This window comes from Haemaphysalis longicornis, unplaced genomic scaffold, assembly GCF_048455015.1.
Source record: "Haemaphysalis longicornis isolate Haplotype H1 unplaced genomic scaffold, Haemaphysalis longicornis Haplotype H1 scaffold_1, whole genome shotgun sequence".
NCBI classification, from domain to species: Eukaryota; Metazoa; Arthropoda; class Arachnida; order Ixodida; family Ixodidae; genus Haemaphysalis; species Haemaphysalis longicornis.
The window spans coordinates 89,937,790-89,963,931 of NW_027526203.1; the positions used below are offsets into that span (position 1 = coordinate 89,937,790).

The window sequence follows — 26,142 nt, forward strand, 5'->3', positions numbered from 1 at the left end:
GCGAGTTCGTTCCCTGCAACGCCTGCGTGACCAGGGACCCAGTGCAGGTGAAAAGGCCCTTTAACTGGCGCTCGAGTTTCTAAGCTTTGCTCGCCTCCGACGCTCGGGCTTGCAGCGTTGGAATTGGAAGGCGCCGATGGCCGAAGAATGGTCTCTGAACTCTCACTCTGTTGTCCCATTTTCTCGTGGTGTTCCTCAGCTGGTGGTCCTGAAGGGGTTGGCACCGGGCTTGGTTCAGGCTCGGGCTGAGTCTCACCAGGGCGCTGATCTGCGAATTGACGGGGCAAACGTCTTGGCAAGGGTACAGGGTGATGAATCACTCTTGGCTCAGGAACGGGAAATGTAGCTGCTCCCAAGTGGTCGGCGTGCACATAACGCTCTTCGTTGTTGACGTTCACAGCATATGTCACCACACTCACTCGCCTCATAATGATGCCAACTAGCCACGCAGGGTCACCTGTTCTCGTTGCTTTCACCCGCACCCTGTACTTTGAACTCGCGCCACCGGGAAGCAGGATGTTCTGTGCCCACCCGTTCGTTCTCCGGGCGATCACCGAGCTGAGGATGTAGCAGTGTAAGCCGTGTCCTCGTGGTCCATGACAGGAACAGCCCCGCTGGAATCTTGGAAGTTGCTGCACAAGAGGTGCTCCTGTAGTGGGAAAGAAACTGGTCGACACGGTGCTGAATAGTCTTCTGCACACCTCGCGTTTTTTCATCCTGCAGTTGCTTTTGGAGATCTTTCCTAACGGTCTGTACAAGTCGTTCCGCAGTGCCGTTAGATGCTGGATGATAAGGTGGAGTCTTTTTATGGCGTATGCCGTTGGATGAAAGGTACGTCGTGAACTCGGTAAAAACAAACTGCGGTCCATTATCTTTCACTACCTCTTCTGGTAGACCGAACGTTGCAAAAATGGTTCGCAGCTTTTACACAGTTTTTGCGGCCGTTGTGGCGGTCATGCATACGACGTCAACCCACTTAGAGTAGGCATCCACAAGCACCAACAACCAATTCGGGTTGCTGTAAGCAAAATCCAAGTGAATTTTTTGCCAACGCCGAGTCGGCCATTCCCATGACGTTATGGGCAAGCGCGGGGTGGAATTTTGAGTCAGCTGGCAAGTTTCACACTCTTTTACCGTTTGTGCAATGCTTTCGGTCTGCCTAGGCCAGCACACGTGACTTCGTGCCAGCATTTTCATCCTAGTGGCTCCCGGGTGTCCTTCGTGGAGCAGCCGCAAGACCGGACCTTGCAAAGATCACGGCACAACACGGTTATTCCACGTGACACAATCACGTTCTATAGACAGTTCGTGGCGCCTAGAAAAGTACGGTGCCAGCATTTCATCGGTTACTTTTGAAGGCCAGCCGCTTCTCGAGTACAATAGAACCTTCGATAACGCAGCGTCTTTCTGCATTTTCCTTCGAATCGAGTCAGCTGATAAGGGCAGATTCTGAGCCGCTGAGAAAAACTGGACGTAGTCACTTGCATCGCGCGCGTTCTTCAACGGAATGCGCGATAGTGCGTCCGCATTTGCGACGGATTGCCCCTTGCGATACTGCCATGTGTAGCGGTATGCTGCCAGTAGAAGCATCCATCTTTGCATTCGAGCTGTGGCTGATGCAGGAATGGGCTTGTCGTGACCGAGTAAACCCTTCAGTGGCAAGTGATCCGAGTATATTGTAAACTCACGACCGAAGATGTATCTGTGAAATCGCTTGATTCCAAATACGACTGCTAGAGCCTCTTTTTCGAGGTGCGAATAGCCTCTCTCGGCCTTGCTGAGCTTTCGGGAGGCATACGCAATTGGTTTTTCATGGCCATCAACTAAATGAAAAAGCACTGCCCCTACTCCGTAGGCTGACGCGTCCGCCACTAAACCTAACGGTTTTGATGGATCGTAGAAAGTGAGGACGCTTTCATGAGTGAGCCACCGTTTGCTTTCTTGGAAGCATTTGTCTTCGGTTTGGGACCAATGCCAGGGCTGGTTTTTTTGTAGAAGATTATACATCTGGGGAATGAACTTCGAGTAGAATGTTAGCATACCTAGATATGCCTTGAGCTCTGTCTGGTTTGTCGGAGCTGGTGCGTTTTTAACCGCCTCAATCTTTTCCTCACATGGGTGGATTCTGGCACTGTCAAAAACGTGGCCCAAATACCACGCGGAGTTTTGAAAAAACTTACTCTTTTCTTCCTTCAACCGGACTCCGTGGCGCTGGAACCTTTCCAGGACAGCCTGGACACGGTTCAGGCATTCGTCAAATGAGCCTGCCGCAATCAGGCCGTCGTCCAGGTAACAGTCAACTCCGTTGAGCCCCTGGAGCATCTCGGCCATGACAGACCGAAAAATGGCCGGTGCGCTTGAAATTCCGTACGGCATGCGCAGGCATTTAAACAGTCCCATGTGGGTGTTAATTGTGAGCAATTTCTGAGAGGCCCCATGCACCTGAATTTGTTGGTACGCCGTTGACAAGTCAACTACTGTGAAGAACTTACCACCCACAAGTACAGCGAAAATTTCGTCCACCAAAAAAAGGGGATAGGGCTCAGTCTTTATAGCTGGGTTGAGCGTGATTTTGTAGTCTCCACAAAGTCTCACCATGTTGTCAGTCTTCTGCACTTTCACCAGCGGTGTTGCCCAGTCGCTCTGCACAACTGGCTCCAAGACTCCTCGTTCTTGCAACGTGTGGAGCTCAAGTTCGACGGGGTTTTTCAGTGCGTAGGGAACAGCTAGGTCTCTGCAAAACAGTGGCTGAACTCCATCTTTCAACACCACTTGCGCTTGATAGCCTTTGATCAAGCCTATTTCCGTGGAAAACACGTCCCGGAACTTCTGAAGCAAGTAGTTCCCTTTTTTGTTCCGTTTCAACGCTGAAAATGTGAGCCCAGTTTAGTTTCAGCTTCGCGAGCCAATCTCGTCTCAGCAAACATGGTTGTAGTCCGGGAACGATGACGACAGGCAAAGTTTTTCTTTGCCCTTCGTATTCCACTACAACATTCGCCTGTCCTTTCGTTTCAGGTAAAGTTCCCCCGAACGTATTCAGTTCGAGCGGGCAATTTTCCAGCTTTACTTGTCGCGGCAGCTTCGCAAAGACTTGGTCGTTGATAATAGAAACAGCTGCCCCGCTATAAATGTGCATGCTCACTGGCTGGTCAAAACGTTTTACTTCAACTTGATAGGGACGCTGAGTCTGATTGCTTCCGTGCACGGGAAAAAGTTGCAACTGGTCATGCTCGCTATCTGCTTCAAGAACGTTGACAGCTTTGCCTCTCTTTTTCATGCATACCTTCGCCAAGTGTCCCAAATTTTTGCACCAGTGACATCTCGACTTTCGATACCGGCATTCGCTAGCGTCGTGCTTCTCACCCCATCTGTGACAAGTACCAGCAGTGAAAAAGTTTGACGGCGGGCTCACCTTCGGTTTGTGCTGCGGACGACCCTTTTTCCCAATAGAGTTCACGCTCCCTTCTGTCGACGCGCAGGCTTCCACCGGCCTGAAACTTCTCCACTCCTTTACGGCCAACTGTGTGGTTCTCGCCAACTCGCAGGCTATCTCGAAGTTAAGTTCTTTCGTCTTGAGCAGCGCGCTTAGATTGCAGGGTTCCGAAGCCCCGCGACGACCTGCGTCGTCCAGAAAATTCCCGAATGCCCACTTGGCAGCAAGGTGTCGTAGTTGCACGGCAAACGTTGAAACTGTTTCCGTTTCAAGCTGTTATCGGCGGTTGAAATTGAACCTTTCCGCTATGACTTGACTCCCCGGAGCCTAGTTATCTTTCAGGACTTTCACGAAGTCCTCGAACGACTTCTCCTCCGTACTTGACGGCAACAGCAGATCCTTGAGGGTCTTGTACGGGTGCTTCCCGAGGGCTGTGATAAATGCGGACTTCTTCAAGCTGTCGTCTTCAATTTGGGTAACCTTCCAGTAGTAGTTGAACCGCTCGTCGTACGAACTGAAGACTTCATCGCCGACTTCGACGTAAGCGTCAAACTCCCAGAACATTGACATGCTTCCGTCGACGCCCCTTTAACAGCAGTCCTGAACACGCCGGTAATGCTATCACTTTGCCGCCATCCTCGTCGCCAGTTGATATAGCAAATGACAGTCACGCCAAGTGCCGGAGAAGGAAGGAACATTTATTGGAACGAGCGGCCTGCTCGTATACTCGCCGCTCGCGGGGCATGCGCAGTGACGGTACTTGCGTCAGCGCCAAGCCACAACACCGCTCAGTCATGGCTAGCACTAGCAAAAATAAGATGTAACAGGAAGCATCTACAGATTGGTTATTGTCCGCTACCAAAATCAATGACCGAAACACTCAAGGAATATACGACATTGTGTCCGAGTCAGCGGTAACCGCAACAAAGTTCACTTCAAAGTTCACTTCAACAATTCAACAAAGTTCAACAATTCAACAATTCAACAAAGTTGAACAAAGTTCAATAAATTCAACAAAGTTGACTAATTACCTATGGTGGCATTACTTGTGACATATTAAACCTCATTGTAAGTCGCATGGCTAATCCATGACACATAGAAGGCACGTGACATCATAAGGAATTATGTTCTCAATGACAAGATATTGTCGCACATCACGTACACAAGCAATTCAGCAGCGTTCATTTCATACCTACGATGCCATATACGCGGGGTATAATAAGCCCCATGATAAGTCACATGACTATTTTATGATGAATGGTCATGCGATCATGTCATGTTATGAAGTCACGGGATCATGTCAAAAGAAGGAATCATTTTCGCAATGACAAGATGCTTTTTCACATCACGCAAACAAGCTAGTCAACAAAGTTAAATCAATGAATCATCATCATCATCGTAAGAATATTCCTATTTACGCTCACTTTAGGGCAAAACCCTCTCCTATTAATCTCCAATCATCTTGGTTCTGTGCTAACTGCGACCAATTTATTCCCGCAGACTGCTTGATCTAGTGATCCATTCTGCTACCCTTAATGACCAACGGTTATCTTTCCTTCGCATTACATGCCCTGCCCACGTTCATTTCTTCTTAATTTCTATTAATATGTCCTTAACACGCGTTTGTTTCGTGACCCACTCCGCTCTCTTCTTGTCCCTTAATGTTAAACCTATCGTCTTCCGTTCCATTACTCGCTGAGTCGTCCTCAATTTAAGTTGAACCCTCTTGGTGGGCCTCCAAGTTTCTGCCCCATCCATGAGTACAGGTAAGATGCAGCTGTCATACACTTTCTTCTTCAGGGACAATAATAGGCTGCCATTCATTATCTGAGAATGCCTGCCGAATGCACTCCAGCCCTGTTACACATTTAAAGCGACGGGGACAAGAAGAGGACGACGAACCTGGCATGAACTGCGGGTATGGGGGGAACGAGGTGGCGCGTGCCATCATCATTAGGTTTTTTGTAATGATTCTGGCCGCTGGCACAATAAAGTGGTCCTCCCTCTACGTCGCCCGCTCCTCGCTTTTCAACAGAATTGGTGCCGTGACCAGGATGTGAAATCCTATCGTTGAAGACCCCATCGAACAGCGTGCCTACTGAAGAGAACCAGGGCCAGCGCAAACCAGCGGTTCGAGATCCAGACCAGCGAACCCGTTCGCAGCAACGCCATGGATCGGTTGAAACAGAAACTGGCGCATCTTCGAGTAGCCACAACGAGGGTGATCAACGAACTCAACACCCTGATGGACGCGACACCCATCTCTGCCGGTGAGCTGAATGATAATCTTGGACTTTTAAAGATTAAAGAAGGACCACTCGCCGCGTTACATGAAGAAATTCAACGGCTTGTTGAGGATGGTGATTTAGAAGAAGAGTTGACCTCAGTAACCCGTTATCAAGAGTCTATTGCCCTCACCAAGCTTCGTGCAGAACGCCTTCTTTCGTCCACAGCGCAAGTTACGTCCACAGCGCAAGCAGGGCAGGCGCACCCGTCAAGTGCTCCTCACGCGATTAGTGCGATGGCACACGGTCGAGCTCAGGTCAGACTTCCCAAACTAGAGCTGACCAAATTTCAAGGAGACATTGCGGAGTGGCCTACCTTTTGGGATCAATTTGAGTCTACCATTCACGGCAATGATTCGCTTGCAGACGTAGATAAATTGAAGTATTTACGCAGCTACCTTAAAGGAAAAGCGGAAAATGTCATCAGTGGATTACCAACAACAAATGAAAGATACGGAACCACAATTGACCTTTTAAAGCAACGATTGGGCCAGACGGCGCTAATAATAAACGACCTCATCAGCAAGCTACTAAATATAAAAAAAGTTGAGTCCTGCAGTGATTTAGAAGGCCTCCAAAGATTGAATGAGGATTTGCAAGCTCATTTGCGCTCTTTAAAGAACCTCGGAGTTGACACTGATGCCCACGGTGTTCTACTGAAGTCAGCATTACTCCGCGCCCGGCCAAAAGAACTTGTACTAAAGTATCACCAGCACTTGCTCAAGGAGGCATCCACACAAGGGCAAGGAGACCGGCAAGATGATTTGTCGTCGCTGCTCAACATCTTGAATATCGAAGTACGAAGCCGTGAACCTGCAGAGATGATTATTTCAAGTGACAAGCACCCTCTGTATAAGTCAACACCGCGAAGACTGAACAGCGACACCTTTCAAGGTTCGGCGTCTATGCTGGTGGTTCATCAGAACGCAGGTAACTGCCTCCTTTGCGAAACTCCAGATCATACGACGGAGGCCTGCACAGCTCGTATGACGATTGGTGACAAAAGGGCCAAATTACAAAAACTTGTCGCTGCTTCCGCTGCGCGAAACCGTTTCATAGCGCCAAAGACTGCAGGACGGTGCGAAGATTGCAGTGTGTAAATTGCGGGGGACACCACATAACATCGATGTGCGACCCCAACTTGAAACGTGCACTACCAGATAAGGTAACCATCGTTTCCAGCTCGGCGACTGACCAGACAGAACGAACAGTTCTTCTGCAGACAGCGCTTGTTTGGGCCAAGGGCACCAGAACTAAACGTTTTGTAAGAATTCTCTTTGATGGAGGCAGACAGCGCAGCTTTATTACACAATCTCTAGTACGAAGTCTGCAGGCTGAATCGATCGGACACGAACTGTTGACCATTTTGGCGTTCGGAAATTTTTCGTTTCAAAGAAAACAATATCGGAAGGTGAGAGTTACGCTGTACAGTCAGTACGACAACCGACCCTTGGAGATCGAGGCATTGGAAGTACCAAAAAAATTCTCTCGCACTTCCCCGAGGAGGAGAGTGTGTAAGTGCGAATGCACGGTTGCATTCGCACTCAAAAGAAAGATGCATTTATTCACAGACACCTATTTGTGTTGTCGTTGTACTTGATTGCTAGAAGGATCGCTTTGTGGTCCGTGAAATGGACCGTCAAAGGGTCTTGGAGGGCGGTGCGGACTTGGAAGTTTCTCGCAAATGCCAGGTCGATGAAACCGCCGTTGATGGTGGTGGGCGAGTCGAGGGGTACGCACGACATGGAGTGCGTGGCGTGCATGTAGTCGACCAACCACTCTCCGTCCTTGCGGACGTCGACGTTGAAGTCGCCGACCAACACGACGGGATCCGAGGGTTTGGAACGCGCGCAGACGCTCTCCATGGCCGCCTCCACGTACTGGAGGACCGCTTCGCGCGAGAGGTTGGGGGCGAGGTAGGCGGTTAGCACGAAGATACCGTCGCCGGAGTATGCGTTGGTGTAGACCATGCTGTAGGGCGACTCGTCCCTGACGGGCGAGGTGGCAACGGCGTGAGAGACGACGTCGGCGTAGACGTTGCCCACGAGGTATACCCCGCAGTACTCTCCGTGGCTTCCGCTCCGGGCAAAGTGGTATTCGTCGACGGCGTCGTCGCGGGCGGGCGGCACGGCGCGGTCGAGGACGAGGAGCGGGGATTGCCGCTGCTGCCTTAGCTCTTCGCTGAAGGGGAGGTAGCACTTGAGGAAGACGTCCACTCCAACGGCTCTCCTGGCGGCGACGGCCTTGGCCCTCGCCGCGAAGTAGTAGCCACTTAAGAAGTGCATTCGCTCGTTTAGATGCTCGCTTAAAGGAGCGATGAAGAGAAAACACAAGTTTGGTTCATTCGAAGGATTGCCTCGTTAGAACCATAACGACACCACTTATAACGCAAACTTCGCTCAAATAAGCTACATAATTAGGAAAAAAGGAAATGACCATGCGACCCACCAGCTCATTTTCCGCAACAGAACCTATGATGTCACTTGAGAATGCTCTGCGATTGGCGGAGGCCGGCAAAAGCAAACGCATGTTAGGCAGGGCTTACAGTTTGCATAGCGAGCTAAATGCCCGTGAAACATACTGCACATTCTTTTTATGACAAAGAACGGTGGAGTAAACGGTTGAAGTTCCGAACGAACACGCAAGCGTGTGCGCCAATGCGTACGAAACTACCGCCTGGCCGAGCTCGACATCTCGCCGTCGCGCAGACGAATTTTCGGGTTCGAGGCGCTCTGACCTTGGGGGAAAAAATGCCGTAAACACCGTGCATTGACGCTCGTATCTTTCTGGTCGAAGCAGAGAGCTCGCGCGAACGGCTTTCCATACACGACACCGGCCAACTGGCATAAGCGATACTGCTACTGAAGTTGAACTATTATTACCCGTAATAAAAATACGGCACATACGTACCAGTCTGTATTCGTCCATCGCGACGGGGCTGACGAGGCAGTGGTGCCGACGGCAGGGCGTTCGTCTGTTGTGGCTATCGCGGAATGGTCGCTTTCCCGTCCACCGCGTATCCCACAACTCTTGCCGCTCGTGCACTTAGAAGCATTGAGCGTTCAAGTGGTGTGAGGTTGTTAAATGCAAGCCCTAGCTCCTCGGCGAGAGTTTTGTTCTCCGGATCAGGCGATTCCATGACTAGGGCTGCGGGTGCACCAGGTTTTACAAGTATTTTTAAAATGGCCGCCGTCTCGGTCGACTCCCGCGTGTGGGTGCTATACGGAGTCGACATACGAAGTATCTGTTTCATGGACCGGCCCGTGTGACGCCATTGCTCACGTCACCAAATGTGCAATTTTAGCGGGATATTTAAAATTTTGGCTTAAATTGCCTTATTTCTCAGTGAATAAAGCATCATTTGCTTCCGGGAAAGCGCTTGGGGTACTATGAAACACCTCATCTTTCGAATAAAACAAACTTTTGTTTTCTCTTCATGGCTCCTTTAAGAAGTGGATTCGCATTAGCCCTTCTCACGCCCGATTCCTGGTCAATCCCTCACGTGGGTATGTGCCATGAGAAGGCGCCCAACACCCGCAGTCACTGAGCGGAGAGAGGAGGAGGAGAGTAGCGCGCGCCCATCTCCCCCGTTGCTAGGGAAGACGAGGAGCGCGCGCACCCGCAGCTGTTGCTATGCGGACTACGGCGGCGGACGATTCAGGCTCGCTTAAGAAGTGCATTCGCACTTAAAATATGTAACGACCTCTCCCCTCTAACGGAGCAAAAGGCTTTCCAACACACGAAAGGTGATCAAGTTTCCTTTGTTGACGTTGCCGTCTTCGACATCCAGCCTGACCCAGGCCTTAACATACTAATTGGCGCCGACTTTTTTCTGGACATTCGTCACTGGAGATATCAAGCGTCTGAACCAATCGCTCACTGCTGTGAACACTGCTGTCGGATGGACTTTACACGGTAACACCGTGAGCGTTACCAACAGCGGCAGAGTGGAAGAGGTTAAGACCTTCCAAGTGTCTACTGAAGGAATGTCGCATCAGCTTAAGACATTTTGGGAAATTGAACACCTCGAATTGAAAGATGAACCACAATATACAGACGAAGACCAGGACGTTTCGGAGAAGGACGCGTCGAGGAACTGGCTTGGAAACGAGATGGAGCAGTACCAGGACGTCTGGCGGCAGGAGATGAAGGAACTGGGCAGCGTTGTCGCTCGGCTGCAGGAGGAAAACTCCAAGCTGAGCCAGTGCAAGAGGGAGATGGCCACCAGTGCTGCTGACAATGAGTCGCTGCAGCAGCAGCTGGAAGCGAGCCAGAAGGCAAGCCAGGAGCAGGGACGGCGGAACCGGCGGCTTCAGCAGCAGATGCGGCAGCTGTGCGACGAGTGTGGAGACCTGCAGGCTCTGCTGCACGACCAGCAGGGTCAGCTACAGGCACTGCAGGAGCGGCTGCGCACAACCGTGCGGGACCACGACGACCTGCTGCTGCACGCTCAGGACGCCTCCTGTGCGGAGATGAAGAGGAAGTTGGTGATCGATCTGGATAACCCCACCCGGCCGCGCTTCACGTTGGAGGAGCTGAAGCACATCCTGTTCGAGAAGAACGAGCTCAAGGTACGCGTTAGTGATCTCGAAGACGAGCTGGCCCTGTACAGACCAAAACGGGCTCATGAGGCAACCTCGCTTCTGACCAGGCCGGCCGACCTGTCGACGCCAGTGAAGGATGACGACCTGCCCGTCCACGGACCCATCAACCAGCAGCCTGAGGAGAAGCGTGTTTCTCTCGGAAGGTCCTCGGACATCTGGAAATTGTTCCAGTACGTGATGCATAACCTGCACGTGCCCGGGGAGGATCCCCGCTCAGAGATCTTGCCCGAACGTTTCAGTTTTCCCAGCACCCTGTGGGCCCGCGTAAAGCCTGGATGATGCCGCCGAGTGGCCTGGCGGGGAGCCTTCTGAAGGGACTGCTCGCCCAAGGCCCGCCACCGGAGTGACTCGATGACATCGCACCCTTCTTCGAATTTGCACAGCCTTACCTTGCTTTTCCCCTCCGGACTCTGGACTCCTGCTGTGACACCGCGAAGCTCTTCTCCTCGCGCGGCTGAGCAGTGCTTGTGTATCACACATTCCATGACCAGCGGTTGTCCACCGGCCAAAAGACCAGCGGCAAACGGGCGCTTTCTGTGGCAGTGCATTGTTTTAATTCAATTTCAAGACTCAAGACGTCCTCGTCTAATGTCAAGATCTGTCACCCAGCTGCAACCTGTTGCTTCATATCTGGCCGGCCCAGAGCCTGTTACATATTTAAAGCGACGGGGACAAGAAGAGGACGACGAACCTGGCATGAACTGCGGGTATGGTGGGAACGAGGTGGCGCGTGCCATCATCATTAGGTTTTTTGTAATTATTCTGGCTGCTGGAACAATAAAGTGGTCCTCCCTCTACGTCGCCCGCTTCTCGGTTTTCAACAAGCCCATTCTTATACTTCGAATTATTTCTGCCTCATGGTTGGTATCTGGCGTTACAACTTGGCCTAAGTAGATATATTCCCTTACCACTTCCACTGCCTCGCCAGCTATCTCAAACTGCTGTGCTGTTCCGAGGTTACTTTAGTTTTACTTTAGTATCATTAATTTAGTTTTCTGCACATTAATTTTCAAGACCACGGTTCTACTCTGTTCGTTCCTTGGTAAGCACGCTTTGCAATTCGCCCCCAGAGTCTTAGCAAGGCAACGTCATCAGCACATCTGAGGTTACTGAGGTATTCTCCATTACCCCTTACTCCCACCTGTTTCCAATCCAATGTTCTGAATAATTCTTGTAAACATGCTGTGAATAACATTGGAGAGATTGTGTCTCCTTGGCTGACGCCCTTCCTTATAGGTATTTTACTGCTCTCCTTATGGAGGACGATGGTAGCTGTGGACCCGCTGCAAATATCATCCAGTATTCTTACATAATGCTCGTCTACACCATGGTTCCGTAATGCCTGAATGACTGCTGAGGTTTCGACCGAGTCAAATGCTTTCTCATAGTCTATGAAGGCAATATATTGGGGATCAGTATACTCCAGGCATTGCTCTATCACCTGATTGATTGTGTGAATATGGCCCATTGGGGAATAGCCTTTACGAAACCGTGCTTGTTCTTTAGGTTGACTGAAATCTAAGGTGGCAGAATATCTGTCAGCTATTGCATTTGTAAATACCTTGTAGACGACTGACAGTAAGCTGATCGTCCTGTAATTTTTCAAGCCCTTCATGTCACCTTTCTTATCGAATAGGATGATATTCGAGTTCTTCCAAGATTCCGGTATACTCGCGATCATTAGGCATTGCGTGTACAGGTTTGCCAAGTTTTACTAGTACAATTTGCCAGCCATCCTTCAAGAGGTCTGCTGTTCTGTAATCTTCCGATAACAGCAGATCTCTTGAAGGATGGCGTCCTATGTAGGAAATAAATACCCCACTCCCAAATTGGGAGAATTTAATACATAGGACGCCATTACACGTGATGTACGAAACGTTACAGGTCATAATCACGCCATGACCACAAAAACAAGCAATTAAACAGCGTTGATTTGATGCCTATCATACTGTGGCGTGGCAGCGGAGGCGTGACAGATCGGGATTACAATAATAGACGGGATAGTAATGACAGACAGGGCCGCTGCGATGTCCCAGGTTGGTTGGTTGGTTGGACCCTTAAATCGTGGCGCATACCCACGCGGGCGGGTTGACCAAGAAGTCGCCTGTAATGATTAGGCTGCGATCCGGTCTATTTTAGAGAGAGAAAAAAAAGTGAAGAGAAAAAAGATCTCGGGGAGAAAAAGAAATCTTTTGATGCAACATGCCTCTCAAGGAAAAAAATCACGAATGAAGACATAGCGGTCTAGCAGGGAATCTGGCCTCTCGCCGCAACAATCGAGTGAAAGGCGATCACAACATCTCTGTGGCAAACTCCTAAGAGAGAAGCACCCAGGCAAAGAAGAATGGTGGAAGGTAATGGTAGATTAAGCCTATTCAACCTGTGTTCAAGGTTCGTGCGTCGCACCGAGGAAAAGCTGCGACAATTTAAAAGAGTGTTCTTGAGGGGCGTTGAGGAAGGACATTGAGGAGACGAAGCCTGATCAGCTTTGTGCAGATGAAAATTTGAAGGGGGGATGCTGCATCGAAATTTTGTGATTGCGACCTCGTAGTTACGAGATTCGCCGAATGTATGCTTCCATAAGTGACAGAGGTGAATATAGTCGGAGCATGAGACAAGGGCATCCTCCCGATTAATTTGTAAAACTTGAAGGCGCCTGAACCTCGCCCCCAACCGAAAACTTGGGAAATTCACGATGGCAGGACCCCCAAGAGCCAAATTGTCTAATTGGTCTGCCAGTTCATTGAAGATTGTCCCTGCCTGACCAGAAACCTACACTAACCGGATCTCGCGAAGTTGGTAAGGAACGAATGAACGAAATGACCGGAGAAGGGTAGAATCTTTCATCATCATTATCACCAGCCTATCTACGCCCACTGCAGGGCAAAGGCCTCTCCCATTAATCTCCAATTACCCCGGTCCTGTGCTAACTGCGACCAATCTATCCCTGCAAACTACCCATGTAACTTTCTGCCGCCCCCTGCTACGCTTGCCTTCTCTAGGGATCCACTCAGTTACCCTTAATGACCAACGGTCATCTTGCCTTCGCATTACATGCCCTGCCCACGTCCATTTCTTCTTATATGTCCTTCACACGCGTTTGTTCTCTGACCCACTCCACCCTCTTTTTATGCCTTAATGGTACACCTATAATCTTCCGTCCCATTGCTCGCTGAGTCGTCGTCAATTTAAGTTGAACCATCTTAGTGAGCATCCAAGTTTTTCGCCCCGTAGGTAAGCACCGGTAAGATGCAGATGTCATAGACTTTCTTCTTCAAAGACAATGGTAGGCTGCCATTCATTATCTGAGAATGCCTGCCAGTGCACTCCACCCTATTCTTATCCTTCTGATTATTTCTGCCTCATGTTTGGGATCCGGCGTCACAACTTGTCCTAAGTAGGTATATTCGCTTACCAGTTCCACTGCCTTACCACCTATCTCAAACCGCTCTGCTGTGCAGAGGTTATTGATCATTACTTTAGTTTTCTGCGCAACATTTTCAGGCCCACGGCTCTACTCTGTTTGTCCAGTGCGATTCGCCCCCAGAGTGTTAGCAAGGCAACGTCATCAGCACATCTGAGGTTACTGAGGTATTCTTCATTAACCTTTACCCAATCCAACATTCTGAATACTTCTTTTAAACATGCTGTGAATAACATTGGAGAGATTGTGTCTCCTTGTCTGACGCCCTTCCTTATAGGTATTTTACTGCTCTCCTTATGGAGGACGATGGTAGCTGTGGACCCACTGCAAATATAATCCAGTAACTTACATAATGCTGATCTACACCATGGTTCTGTTATCCCTGAATGACTGCTGAGGTTTCGACCGAGTCAAATGCTTTCTCATAGTCTATGAAGGCAATATATGGGGGATCAGTATACTCCGGGCACTTCTTTATCACCTCATTGATCGTGTGAATATGGCCCATTGTTGAATAGCCTTTACGAAACCGTGCTTGTTCTTTAGGTTGACTGAAATGTAAGATGGCATAAATTCTTTAGCGATTACCTTGGTAAATACCTTGTAGACGACTGACAGTAAGCTGATGGGCGTGTAATTTTTCAAGTCCTTCTTTATCTTTACCGATGTTTATTATTATCTTTATCATTAGTTAAAGCGCTGCACACGGAGAGAGAATCTGAAAGGAGAACCATGCCCGCAAATCTACGGTGTAGTTTAATAAGGGCTACAATTATCGCCACCAATTTCACGTGAAAAATGGGGGTGTAGTCTGGCAGCCTGATTGAGGACCACCCTAAAGACTGAGAATATATTCCTGCCCCAGCCATCTCATCACTTTTCGAAGCATCTGTGGAAATGACGACATGAGTATGAAGAGTAGCCAAATGATCTTCGAGTAAACTGGTGAGTAATCGGGCTGACAATAATTTTGCATTCGGAGGACAAATGTTGTTCACGCTTATTTCGACGCGGGACAAGTTGTCGGGATAGGTGTGGAGTAGAAAAAGATCTACATGAAGAGCCTGCAGCCATGCCTGTACGCAATCCAATTGAGGACGCTCAAATCGGGATCACGTAAATCGTCGAAAAAGGTCCAGGCATCAAGAGGAAAATGGATTCAGCCTCCTACAATATAAATTCAAACAGTTTTAGAAATGTTACCATCGCTAGCAATTTAACTCGATGCAGAAGTGGAGGCAACCGCGCCTCAAGGTATAATACAGAGTTATGTACATACTTTGGCAAAATTTGCTGTTGGGCTAGTTGGTACATTGTGAATTACGAAAAATGCGATGAATAAAGAAGCAGAGGAAGAAAAACAGAGAATGCGCATTGTCTGTCTTTCTTCCTCTGTTTGTGTATTAAGCGCATTTTTCGTAATTAATACTTTGGCAACCCTAAACATCAACGCAGACCCATTCTCAGTCAGAAATAGGAAGTGAAGTCGCGCAGCCAGAAAATAACACGCAACCAAACTCCAACACAGGGCAAACATAGCAACGATCAATTAGCAGGGCGTCTCTACGCATACCGAATTTATGATTGCATAGCCTACGCAGCACTCCAGCAGCTTTTTCAACTTTGGCAGCAATGTGTGAAATACGAGGGCGCCATGTGAGGTGGTCGTCATAAATTATACACAGATATTTCATTTCCGTGACTTGAAGGATGGATTGCAACCGGTATAGTAAACAATGATATAGGGTTATTGCATGGAAATACTATAACAGCGCATTTCCTGACATTTACCGAGAGGTGTAAGGTGTTTAGCCAGTTATCCAGCACAACCACATAGTCCTGCAGTCGATACAATGATTGGATGTTTCTATCAGGCGAGAAAAATGCAATATTATCGGCATACACATAAGTAGATATGCCGTTTTGCATTGGGATAGTAAGTTAAAAATAACAGGAGTATAACCGATCCCCGAGGAACTCCACGAAATTGGTGATATTGGGATGTCGATAAACCACCCTTGGAACAAAATTATTTTCTTCCCTTTAAAAACTCACCAATGCAGGAGCGGATGTATCCTGGAATCTCGCTAGATGCTAGGCGTGACATCAACGTGCCAACTTTCAACGCTGTCGTAAGCCTTTGCTATATCCATGGTTACAAGTGCCCTAACATGTTTTAGTCGACGAGCTAATTTAATACGGCTTTCGATGTCAACGTGGGCCTTCCAAATAGAATTTACAGGTCTGAAGGCAATCTGGGTGGGGCTTAGAATACTATTACTGTTCAGAAACTGCATAATCCGACCATGCAATAACCTTTCAGCCAGCTTTACGAGGTTGGTAGACAACAAAATAGGCCTAATATTGTCTTGGACGAAACCTAAACTTTCGTTTTTCAACAATGTTACTACCGTAGCAAGTTTCCATTCCGATGGTATCCATCTGTTTTTTATTGACATGTTGACAATGTTTATCAAATCATCAGGAGACTCCTCAAGCAGACATTTTAGCATTGAAACCTTAAGGCCATCTCACCCTGGAGCAGACTCAGACAGCTGCAAAATAATATCAGGTAATTCCGCCCTTGTCAGTGGAGTGAAGCCCTCAATTGAAACCTGCACACAAAAGGAAAGGCCAACCCAGAAGAAAAATCGACATTCCAGTTCTTGCGCAATTCGTTCGAATGTTTCCATAGACTCAACAATTGGCTTGCCGTTATGCTGATCTTGTACGATCTTTCTTGAACGAAGGAATCTATGCAACGTGCGTCTATTGTTGGACTTTGATACAGAGGAAAACTTTTCGGTGTTATAATTTTTTTTGCTTTTGAAACAATCCGCTTGAATATGGCAGGCGCCAACATGTAACTGGCCCAATTGGATGGACATTGGTTTTTAAGAACTTTCCTCAAAGCCGCTTCTCTCTGACTATACGCACGACCACATTCCTCATTTCACCATGGGCTGCAGCCGCCATCGTTTTGTGAAAAAACAATAAAGTGGGATTTTTTAAGAGATTCAGAAATGATTGGTAACACTTAAGCTGCCCGGAGTTCCCACTCTCCCGATGGAATAGAGCTAAGTGCTGTCTTTATATCATTTTCAACACGATGAAGATTCATATGCCGAACTATATGTGCTTCCGGTGACTTAGAAGGGCATAAAAACTCATACAGTTGGGATGTGATACTTTTAGCGTGGTCCCAAGTAGACCATGAAAATATATTTCCCTGGATGGAGAAGGTCAAATCAAGAACAGAACTGGTCTGCCATCAAAAAAATGTCGTAGATCCAGAACTAAAAAAATACAAATTGTTGTCCCACATCTAGCCGCAAAGACGCCTGCTAAAGGAATCTGCGAAAACCCCACGATACGTGGTGCGAATTGAAATCCCCACAAAGAACAACTCAATTTCCACACGCCGACACGAGAGCATCGAGTAAAGAGGTGGAATTTACTCCACCTGGAAAGTACGCGTTAACTGTGGAAAATGCAGCGCTACGAGAAGGCTGAACGTCACTGCTAGAATGTTTGATTCCACGGACAATTATTGAAATGAAAGATGGGCTTTATGGCGAAATTGAGGGGATACTCAAGTTAGCAATCCTCCTCCTTTAGGGGGACGCTCTAAACGATACATTTGGTAATTCTGGAATCTCCTCCTTCGACAGACCATGGCTGGCAAAGGCGATTACTTTTTCGCAACCGCTTTGTTTTTGGACGAGGGCGGCACCCAAGCCTATATCACTGGCGTCCATGTGCATTTCCGTTTCGGCGTCTTCGTCGAAATGAGCGAGTACGGGCGGCCTTTGCACGCGCTTTTGCAGCTCGGAGAAGGCTGTTTCTTGGGCATTTTCCCAGCTAAAAGGGGTGCTACCTTTCGTCAAGCGTGTGAGTGGCTCTGCAATGCGTGCGAAGTTTGCGACGAAGCGCCGGTAGTACGCGCACAGTCCGAGAAATCTTCGGACCCCCTTCTTGTCTTTCGGCCTTGGGAAGTTCGCCATGGCTGAAGTTTTTGCCGGGCCAGGTAGGAATCCCGCAGCGGTGACGACGTGGCCCAAAAACTTGAATTTCTCGTACACGAAGCGGTACTTTTCAGGCTTCAGCGTTAACCCCGACGAGCGAATGGCCTCGAGTACAGACTCCAACCTTGCAAGGTGTTCGCCGAAAGTCCGGGCGAATACCACAATGTCGTGGAGGTATACGAGGCAGGTGGGCCACTTCAGGCCTGCTAGCACAGCGTCCATTACTCTTTGAAACGTTGCTGGTGCCGTGCACATCCCAAAAGGCACCACCTTGAACTCGTTTAGGCCGTCCGAGGTTATAAATGCGGTCTTCTCTCGGTCTCTCTCATCCACCTCAATTTGCCAGTAGTCGGTCTTCAGATTCATCGATGAGAAGTACTTCGTGTGGCAGAGGTGGTCGAGGGCGTCGTCGATTCGGGGGAGGGGGTACACGTCCTTTTTGGTGATTTTGTTCAGTCACCGGTAGTCAACGCAAAACCTTAATGTGCAGTGTTTTTTCTTTACGAGTACGACCGGCGCAGCCAAGGGGCTTTTCGATAGCTGTATAATGTCGTCGCTGAGAATGTCGTCTACTTGAGTCCGAATGGCTTCCCGCTCTCGTGAAGAGACGCGGTATGGTGGCTGTCGTGTAGGTCGGTATCCATCCTTGGTTATTAAGCGGTGCTTCGTCAGAGGTGTCTGACGTAACCTTGAGTTCGACGAAAAACACTCGCTGTAGTGACGCAGCAAAGCCAATAACTTGTTCCTTTCTTCTTGTGGTAGCGCCGGATTCACGTCGAAGGGATGCGTAAGCGTGAAGGTATCGTCGGGTGCGCGTTCCAATTAGGCAACTGCGATCACGTCACTTGCTTCTTGCGTTTCTTCGGGGAACGCAATTGCAGCGCACTTGTTTAAATGCTGGCACTCGTCGGTGAAATTAGTGACCAAAACGTGGGATTGGCGTTGCTTAAAGCGCGCAATAGCTCTTGCGACAGAGACACCGGGTCCAAAAAGCAACCAAAAAGCAACCTCTACGATAGCGTCGACATCTGCAACCGCATCTTCACAGTAGACCCTGATAATCAAGCCTTCGCGGGGTGGCAGGGTGACATGATCGTCCGTGATCCTTACAGCAGCACAGTTTTCGGGGTTCGGTTCAGGCGTCATACAGTGATCGGAGGAAAAAGTTATCGACTTCTTCTGCAGATCGATTATTGCGCGGTTGTCCGTCAAAAAGTTCATTCCGAGAATTACGTCGCGGGAGCAGTTAGGCAAAATGACGAACGCCCCTGGGTACGTCGTGCCTTCTTGGTCTGTCGATATATTATTGCACCGTTGTCCGTCAAAAAGTCCATTCCGAGAATTACGTCAGGGGAGCAGTTAGGCAAAATGACGAACGCCACAGGGTACGTGGTGCCGTCTATGGTGACGCGCGATGTGCACGTTCCACTTGGCGTCACGTAATGGCCTCCTGCTGTGCGTATATGCGGACCGTCCCATCTTGCTGTAACGTTCTTCAGCTTAGACGCGAATGACCCGCTCGTTACTGAGTAGTCGGCTCCCGTGTCTATGAGGGCGACTACATCAAAGCCGTCAATGGACAGCTGAACGTCGGAGGCCGCCTTCCTCGAGTTTCGGGTACGTCGTGACGTCGTATCTCTGCTTGTATGTGTTGACGGTCGGGCACTATGCGTCGTCGTTTTTGTCGTATTCTCAGTGGCAGGTTCCGTCATGTCATGTACGCGTGGCGCCGTGTAGCTGTCTTCGGGAGTATCATCAGGGTTTTGTCGGGTCGTCGGGCTGAGGGCAAGTCTTGAATCATGGTCTTGAGCGAGCCGCTGCGTCATTGGAGGGTTTTCATTTTTCCGCGGATGTGCAACTTTATCTCCAGAAGTTGCTGCTTTTAGTTTCCCCCGCGTGTGCTCGGGGACCTTCCACGTGAGAAGTCAGCAGTGCTACGGTGGTTCGGCGACTGGTACGGGTAGGGCGACGGTGAACGATTGAAGCGGGCTGGTCCTCGGTTGGTGTTGGAGAGGTATTCTTTGGTTTCAGTAGGGCGCTGGCCGGGTCGGGGTCGTGGGGCGTCGACGGACAACCCTCGCAAAGCGAGCCTTTTGTAGGGACAGCGACGGTAGATGTGGTCGGCCTCTCCGCAGACAACGGACGATTATAAGGAGTTCGCCATACGTCCGTCTTCCTGGGCGTCTGGTTTTCGGATATCAGGGGTCGGGCGCGTGACAGGGGGGGGGGGGGGGGGGGCGGTACGGCGGGCCCTGTTGACTACGTGTTGGAGTAGGGCGGGTTCGGCGAACTGGCGCGGAGTAGGACATAGCTGTGACTCGCGGGGTACTTCGGATGGCGTAGACGTTCCCGACTCTTGTTGCACTTCGGTAAGTCAAGTCGGTAAGGGAAGCGACGTGGGGCTGCGGCGGCGTGGGGAGAAGTTTCCGCACCTCCTCTTTCACTACTGCGGGGATTGTCTTGCTTAGGCTATCAGCCAGAATCCGCATGTTGTCGACGTAGTTCGCATTGGCCGTGCCAACGAAGTTGCGGTCATACAGGCACGCATTTCGCGTGCCTGTAGTACGCATTTCGAGAGCCTTCTCAATCATGCTGGCTTCGGTCACGAATTCGGCGATGGTTTTGGGCGGGTTGCGGACAAGTCCAGGAAACAGCTCCTCCTTCACACCACGCATCAAGAAGCGTAACTTCTTTTCTTCCGTCATTTCGGGGTCCGCGTGGCGGAATAGTTGCTTCATCTCCCAAACATAGATCACGACCCGTTCCTTATGGTGTTGCGTGCGCGTTTCCAACAACAGGCTGCTCGTTCTTTCCGCACCACGGTGCCGAATGTTTTGAGGAACTCCCTCTTAAAGAGAGTCCAGTTGGTTAGGGAGCTTTCATGGTTTTCAAACTACGTTCGGACGGTATCTCCTAAATAGAAGAAAACATGGGGGAACGTTTCTTCGTCATCCCACCTGTTAAAGATGCGGACGCGCTCCACTTTCTCCAACCAGTTCTGAGGGTCTTCTCTTGGGGATCCGCGGAACGATGGTGGTTCTCGGGGCTGTTGAAGGACAAGGGGGTGGTGGTGCTGGTCATGGTGCCTGCGTTGATCATGGTGGTGGTCACGACGTCTTGTTCCTTCACTTTATCCGGAAGCAGTCCAAACTCCGGCTGAAACCTTGCTGTCGGCGGCTGGCACGAGTGGGACTTGCTTGTCGGCTTGACAAGGACCTCTACCAGATATCAGATGGCCAAAGACAACGCCGTTGTCTTCAAGGAAAAGAAGTTGATTGGATCGAACTTGTGCTCCCCTAACAACTCAAAGAATACAGGCGGCGAAGCAGCAGTCAACAAAGTGACGTGCGAAGGCGAGCTTCGATGATTCGAATGCCACGGCGTCTGCTCCGCAGGCTATCATCTTTCGGCGCGAGTGTTTCTGGAACAGTCGATTTACATACAGAACACTGTATATCAGAGAGTATTATTCTGGGCCATGGAGATTAAGACGAAACAGTCTGCTTATCTGAATGAGATAGCCCTGCGGCATAAAAATAACGAATGGAAGACGCGCTTTGCTTGGGACACAGATAACAGAGCCGGGCGTGGCCCGACAGTAAAAAGAAACAATAAATAAACAAACCCATACATGGTTCGCGGCAATATACTTAAGGTCTGTTGGCGCTGAAAAGACTGAATGACAATTCCATCGAAGTACCCGAAGAGACATTATGAGGAAGTGATGGCCGCCACAGCCGCCTCCAAAATATCACCGGTTTTTTGACTCGCTTGACCTTTCTTTGTCTTTTGTTTCGGGCACGAATCAGGTAACCCGAAATTGGCGATCCTGTTCTTTTATACGCAACCGATTGACACTCAATGTCTTCTAGGTGGTTCTCAGGATCGACCTTATCCTGGTTAACAGGACGAATGTTAGATGCACGGCGGGAAGCATGCAGGCTAGTTGCGGCTTTGGATGCATGACGAACGTTCGAGGACGGACGAACGGATGACATTCCAGCTACCACTTTGGACAGAAGAGAAGCACTTCCGCATTTGGACTGAGACGAAGGGTTTACACAAGCAGAAGTGGATGGTGACTGTTGGCTAAAACGGCTTGAAGATTGACCCAACAGCCTTGGTATTGAAACCATGCTAAATCGGTTTGCACAACTACGCTGCACAACGCGGACGCAGATTGTGGGATATGTGCTGTATGACCTGTTAGGAGCTCTGCCATAGTTGCAATCCATCATCTTGGACTGGCTTTTATCGATTGCTGACGCGATCACATCAACAAGAGATGCGTCCACAGTAGAGGAGTTAGGTGCCACAACTGTGGCATAGCCTGACGGTCTATCTTTAACTACAGCCATCGCCTCACTCCACGTGTACCGGGGCTTTTCATTTACCTCTAGGATCTTCACCTCTTGTTCTCGAACAGGACAGTTGGAGTAGTCCGCACGGTGTGAGTTTCTACATAGGCAGGAGGTTTCCTCATCTGTCTGACATGGAGCAGGAAGGTGATCGCCTCCACAGGTACAACAACGAGCGGACAACTTGCAGCCCGCGACACAGTGGCCGAATCTCCAATATTTTGGGCACTGTAGTGGGCGAGCGGAAAGCGGCTCAACCTCGAAGATGAGGGCCGCCACGCCTTTAGCTCCCCAGGGACAGACACACCAGCGAAGGTGGCGATGACTGACCCGGCTACAGTGATGCACAGCAATAACACCAGCCGAAGGGAACTCCTCAAGCATATTTGTTCTGGTTCAAACCCGCGAATGATGCGCTACGAGCAGGCAAGATGGGCTGGCACAAATGGGTTCACCGGGAAAGAGGCAAAGGTTGAACACTGCCGCAAGTCCTGCACGCACTCCTGGTCAGGCAATGGGATCACAACGCCGTCTTTCCCGAAAGGACGCACGCTGGTGACTTTCTGGTAGCGCTCCGTAGCAGCACGAAGGGCGCCTTGCATTTTTCCAAGATTGTTGCGCCGTATTGCGCCCCCATTCATGGGCACAGGAGCCACATGGATGTCGGTAACCCCATTGCGGAGGAAATCCTGCAAAGGGAGCTCCTGCGGTGTAAGACTGGCCGACCAGAGAGAAGATCCCCGGCCAGGAGATTTGGTCGCCATTCGGCGCAACAGCGCCCACCCTCACGACAACTTGACACAAACAGGCCAAAAAAGGAAAGAGGTGACAAAATCACCTAAACCTGCCCCAAACCCCGCGTAGCAAGCGAACGCCTTGCTAAGATGTTCGAGGAAGAGACACGTAGAAGAGAAGAAGAGGAGCATGGTTCTGATGGCGTGGACGGAGGACACCACGCACACCAGCCTCATCGAGCGTCTTCATCTTCCTCCTCCAGCGTGGGCGCGCTTATCCCAGTGGCTGATACCCGCACAGAGAGGTTGGCCGCCGGTTCAGTTTATAGCCAGGAGCCGAGGGAAGGAGCGTGGGATCACAGCATTACTCGTGATATTTCCGCGAACCATGCATAGAATTTGTTTATTTATGTCTTTGCTTTTACCGCCCGGCCGCGTCGGACTGTGTTATCTCAGTCCCAAGCGAAGCGCGTGTTCCATTCTTTATTTTTATGCCACACGGGTTATCTCATTCTGATAAGGAGAGCGTTCCGCCCTAACAGTACTAGCCTAGAATAATCTTCTTTGATCTACAATGTTCTTGATGTTAATCGACGGTTTGAGAAATTCTCGCGCCGAGAGATGAATGCCTGCAGAGCAGACGCCGGGGTATACGATTCACCGACACTTGCCTGCGCACGTCACTTTGTTGACTGCTGCTTCGCCGCCTCTGTATTCTTTGAGTTGTTAGGGGAGCACAAGTTCGCTCCGATAAACTTGTTTTACCTTCGAGTCAACTGCGTCATCTTTGGCTATGTGACAATATCATGAACCCTCTGGTAAGTCACCTGTATAGTACACGATACATGGATATCATGGGACATCATAAGGAATCATGTTCGCAATGACGGGATCCTTTCGCACGTGATGTATACAAGCAGTTCAACCGCGTTCATTTGATACATGTCTTTGCCAATACTCCTGATATAATAAACCTCATGAAGTGACATGACTAATTCATGATATATGGATGCCATGCAACATCATAAGGAATGATGTTCGCAATGACAAGATTCCTTTGCACATCACGCAAACAAGCAATTCAACAGCGTTCATTTGATTTCTATGGTGCCATTACGCTGGAAATAATAAACCTCATGGTAAGTCACATGACTAATTTATGATATATGGAAGTCAGGCGACATAATAACTGATGTTCAGCATGATAAGATTGTTTTGAACATCACGTAAACAAGCAGTTCAACAGTCTTCAGTTTACACATTTGCTGTCATTACTCGTGATGTAATAGCCGTAATAATAAAACTCTTAAATAATTCATCATCCATAGGAGTCATGCGGCTTCACAGGAATTCATATTCACAATGACAGGCTTCTTTCGCATCTCACGTAATTAAGCAATCCAAAAAGCGCTCATGTAATTCCCGCGACGGAGGTACTCGTACAAATTTTATTGATTTAATAAACGTCATGGTAAATCACGTGACTATTTCGTGATCGCACCTAATAGATGGGGTCTCCTTTTCGTGTTCGTCAATTGAGTCACGTGTACGCTGGCTGCTATAAAGATTTTCGCATGAGGCGACAATTTTATAGTTTATTTATTTTAATACCATCAATGCCCAGAGGGCATTACAGAAGGGAATGGTTAAGTTTACAAAACAATTGTACACGGGGAGATTAGTCAAGTTACACTATAAATGCGGTTTACATATATAAAATAATATTGTTTCCAGAAATTATACAAAGGTAATAGCAATATACAGGCTCAAACAATGAATTAAACACAAAGCGATCATATTGCCATGAAGCCAAAGATGACGCAGTTGTCTTCAAGAAACACACGTTTATTGGAGCGAACTTGTGCTCCCCTAACAACTGTGCTCCCCTAGCAAGCGCGACGATTCGAATTAAATCCGCGGCGTCTGCTCTGGAGGCTTTTACCTTCGGCGCCAGTGTTTTTAGAACCGTCGATTTACATCCAGAACAAAGAAGATTATTCTAGGCTGTTCACGTTAGTTCGGAATGCTCTCCCTACCACAAGAGATAACACAGGCCGCATAAACAGAAAGAATGAAACACGCCCTTTCCGTGGCACACGGATAAGACAGATAACACAGACCGGTGCAGCCGGGCGGTAAAAGCAAAACAGAATTAAACAAACCAAATGCATGTTTCGCGGCATTACCCCCCCCCTTAAGAGTGCATCGAACCGATGCTAACATAAGCGACAGTCCGAACAAAAAAAATAATCGCCCGTCATCGTGCGTAGAAAGGTTTTAAGAGAACCACGTGGACCATTTCGGGTCGCGTGCGTCGTCGGGATGTGCCGGAATCACCATCGGGGATCACTTCGTAGGTAAGTTGGCCAACACGTTGTACGTTGTACGGACTCGAGCGAGCGGGCGGGCCTCCACAGCACGCTGAAGGTATCCTTGGACGTCGGCGTTGAGGTCGTCGTCTTCTACGTGCGGAAGCATGGCGTCAAGCATCGTAGCCAGCCTCCTTCCGTAGACAAGCTCGAACGGTGTCACCTGCGTAGTTTCCTCGATAGCCGTGTTATGGGACCACTTCGTCCCAGGTTTTATGTTCAACATCGACGTACATGGACAGCATAACCGCAATCGTCTTGTTCAAACGTTTCGTTAGTCCGTTCGTTTGTGGGTGGTAGACCGTCGTTCTTCGGTGATCCGTGCTGCTGTAGCGTAATATTCCTTGCATCAGCTCGGCAGTAAAGGCCGTTCCGCGGTCCGTGATTAGAACATCAGGGGCTCCATGTCGCAGCACAACTTGACTTATGAAGCACCTTGCGACTACTTGGTCAGTCCCCCTCGGAAGAGCAGCGGTTTCTGCGTAACGCGTCATGTAGTCTGTCGCTACGACAATTCATTTGTTCTCCGATCGTGACGTAGGGAAAGGGCCCAAAAGGTCAATTCCAATCTGTTGGAAAGGCCTCGATGGGACAACGATCGGCTGCAGAAGTACGGCGTTTCTCGTCTGCGGCGTTTTTCGTCGCTGGCAGTCACGGCAGCTCCGGACGTAGTGGGTGACGTCAGATGTAAGGCGTTACCATTAGTACCTCGCCTTGATTTTTCCAATGGTGCGGGCTGTTCCGAGATGTCCGTAAGTCGGGTCATCGTGGCACGCTTCCAAAGTTTCGCAGCGAAGGTTTGCGGGGATGACAAGAAGATAATTTGTTCTGGTTCCGGGGCTAAAATTCTTTTTCACGAGAACGGAGTTTTTCAGGCTGAACGGTGGGAGGTTGCGTTTGATGGCCCTAG

The 26,142-nt window shown here is 49.3% G+C and overlaps 2 protein-coding genes across 2 annotated transcripts in view; both read left to right on the forward strand.

Moving 5' to 3' along the window:
- Positions 1–26,142, forward strand: part of LOC144177985 (ATP-binding cassette sub-family C member 2-like) — a 603,957-nt gene that overhangs the window by 51,570 nt on the left and 526,245 nt on the right. The gene's annotated exons all lie outside the window — the stretch shown is intronic.
- Positions 9,705–10,601, forward strand: LOC144174154 (RILP-like protein 1). The gene is made up of 2 exons (XM_077702654.1): positions 9,705–10,486; positions 10,562–10,601. Exons 1-2 carry the CDS (start codon positions 9,705–9,707, stop codon positions 10,599–10,601), a joined length of 822 nt encoding a protein of 273 aa, XP_077558780.1.

What these genes read in the sequence shown, in the direction of transcription:
- LOC144174154 (XM_077702654.1), top strand. Translation starts at nt 9,705, where the DNA reads ATGTCGCATCAGCTTAAGACATTTTGGGAAATTGAACACCTCGAATTG. An exon ending in TCCTCGGACATCTGGAAATT is followed by an intron (nt 10,487 to 10,561) that starts GTTCCAGTACGT and finishes CGAACGTTTCAG; the next exon opens with TTTTCCCAGCACCCTGTGGG.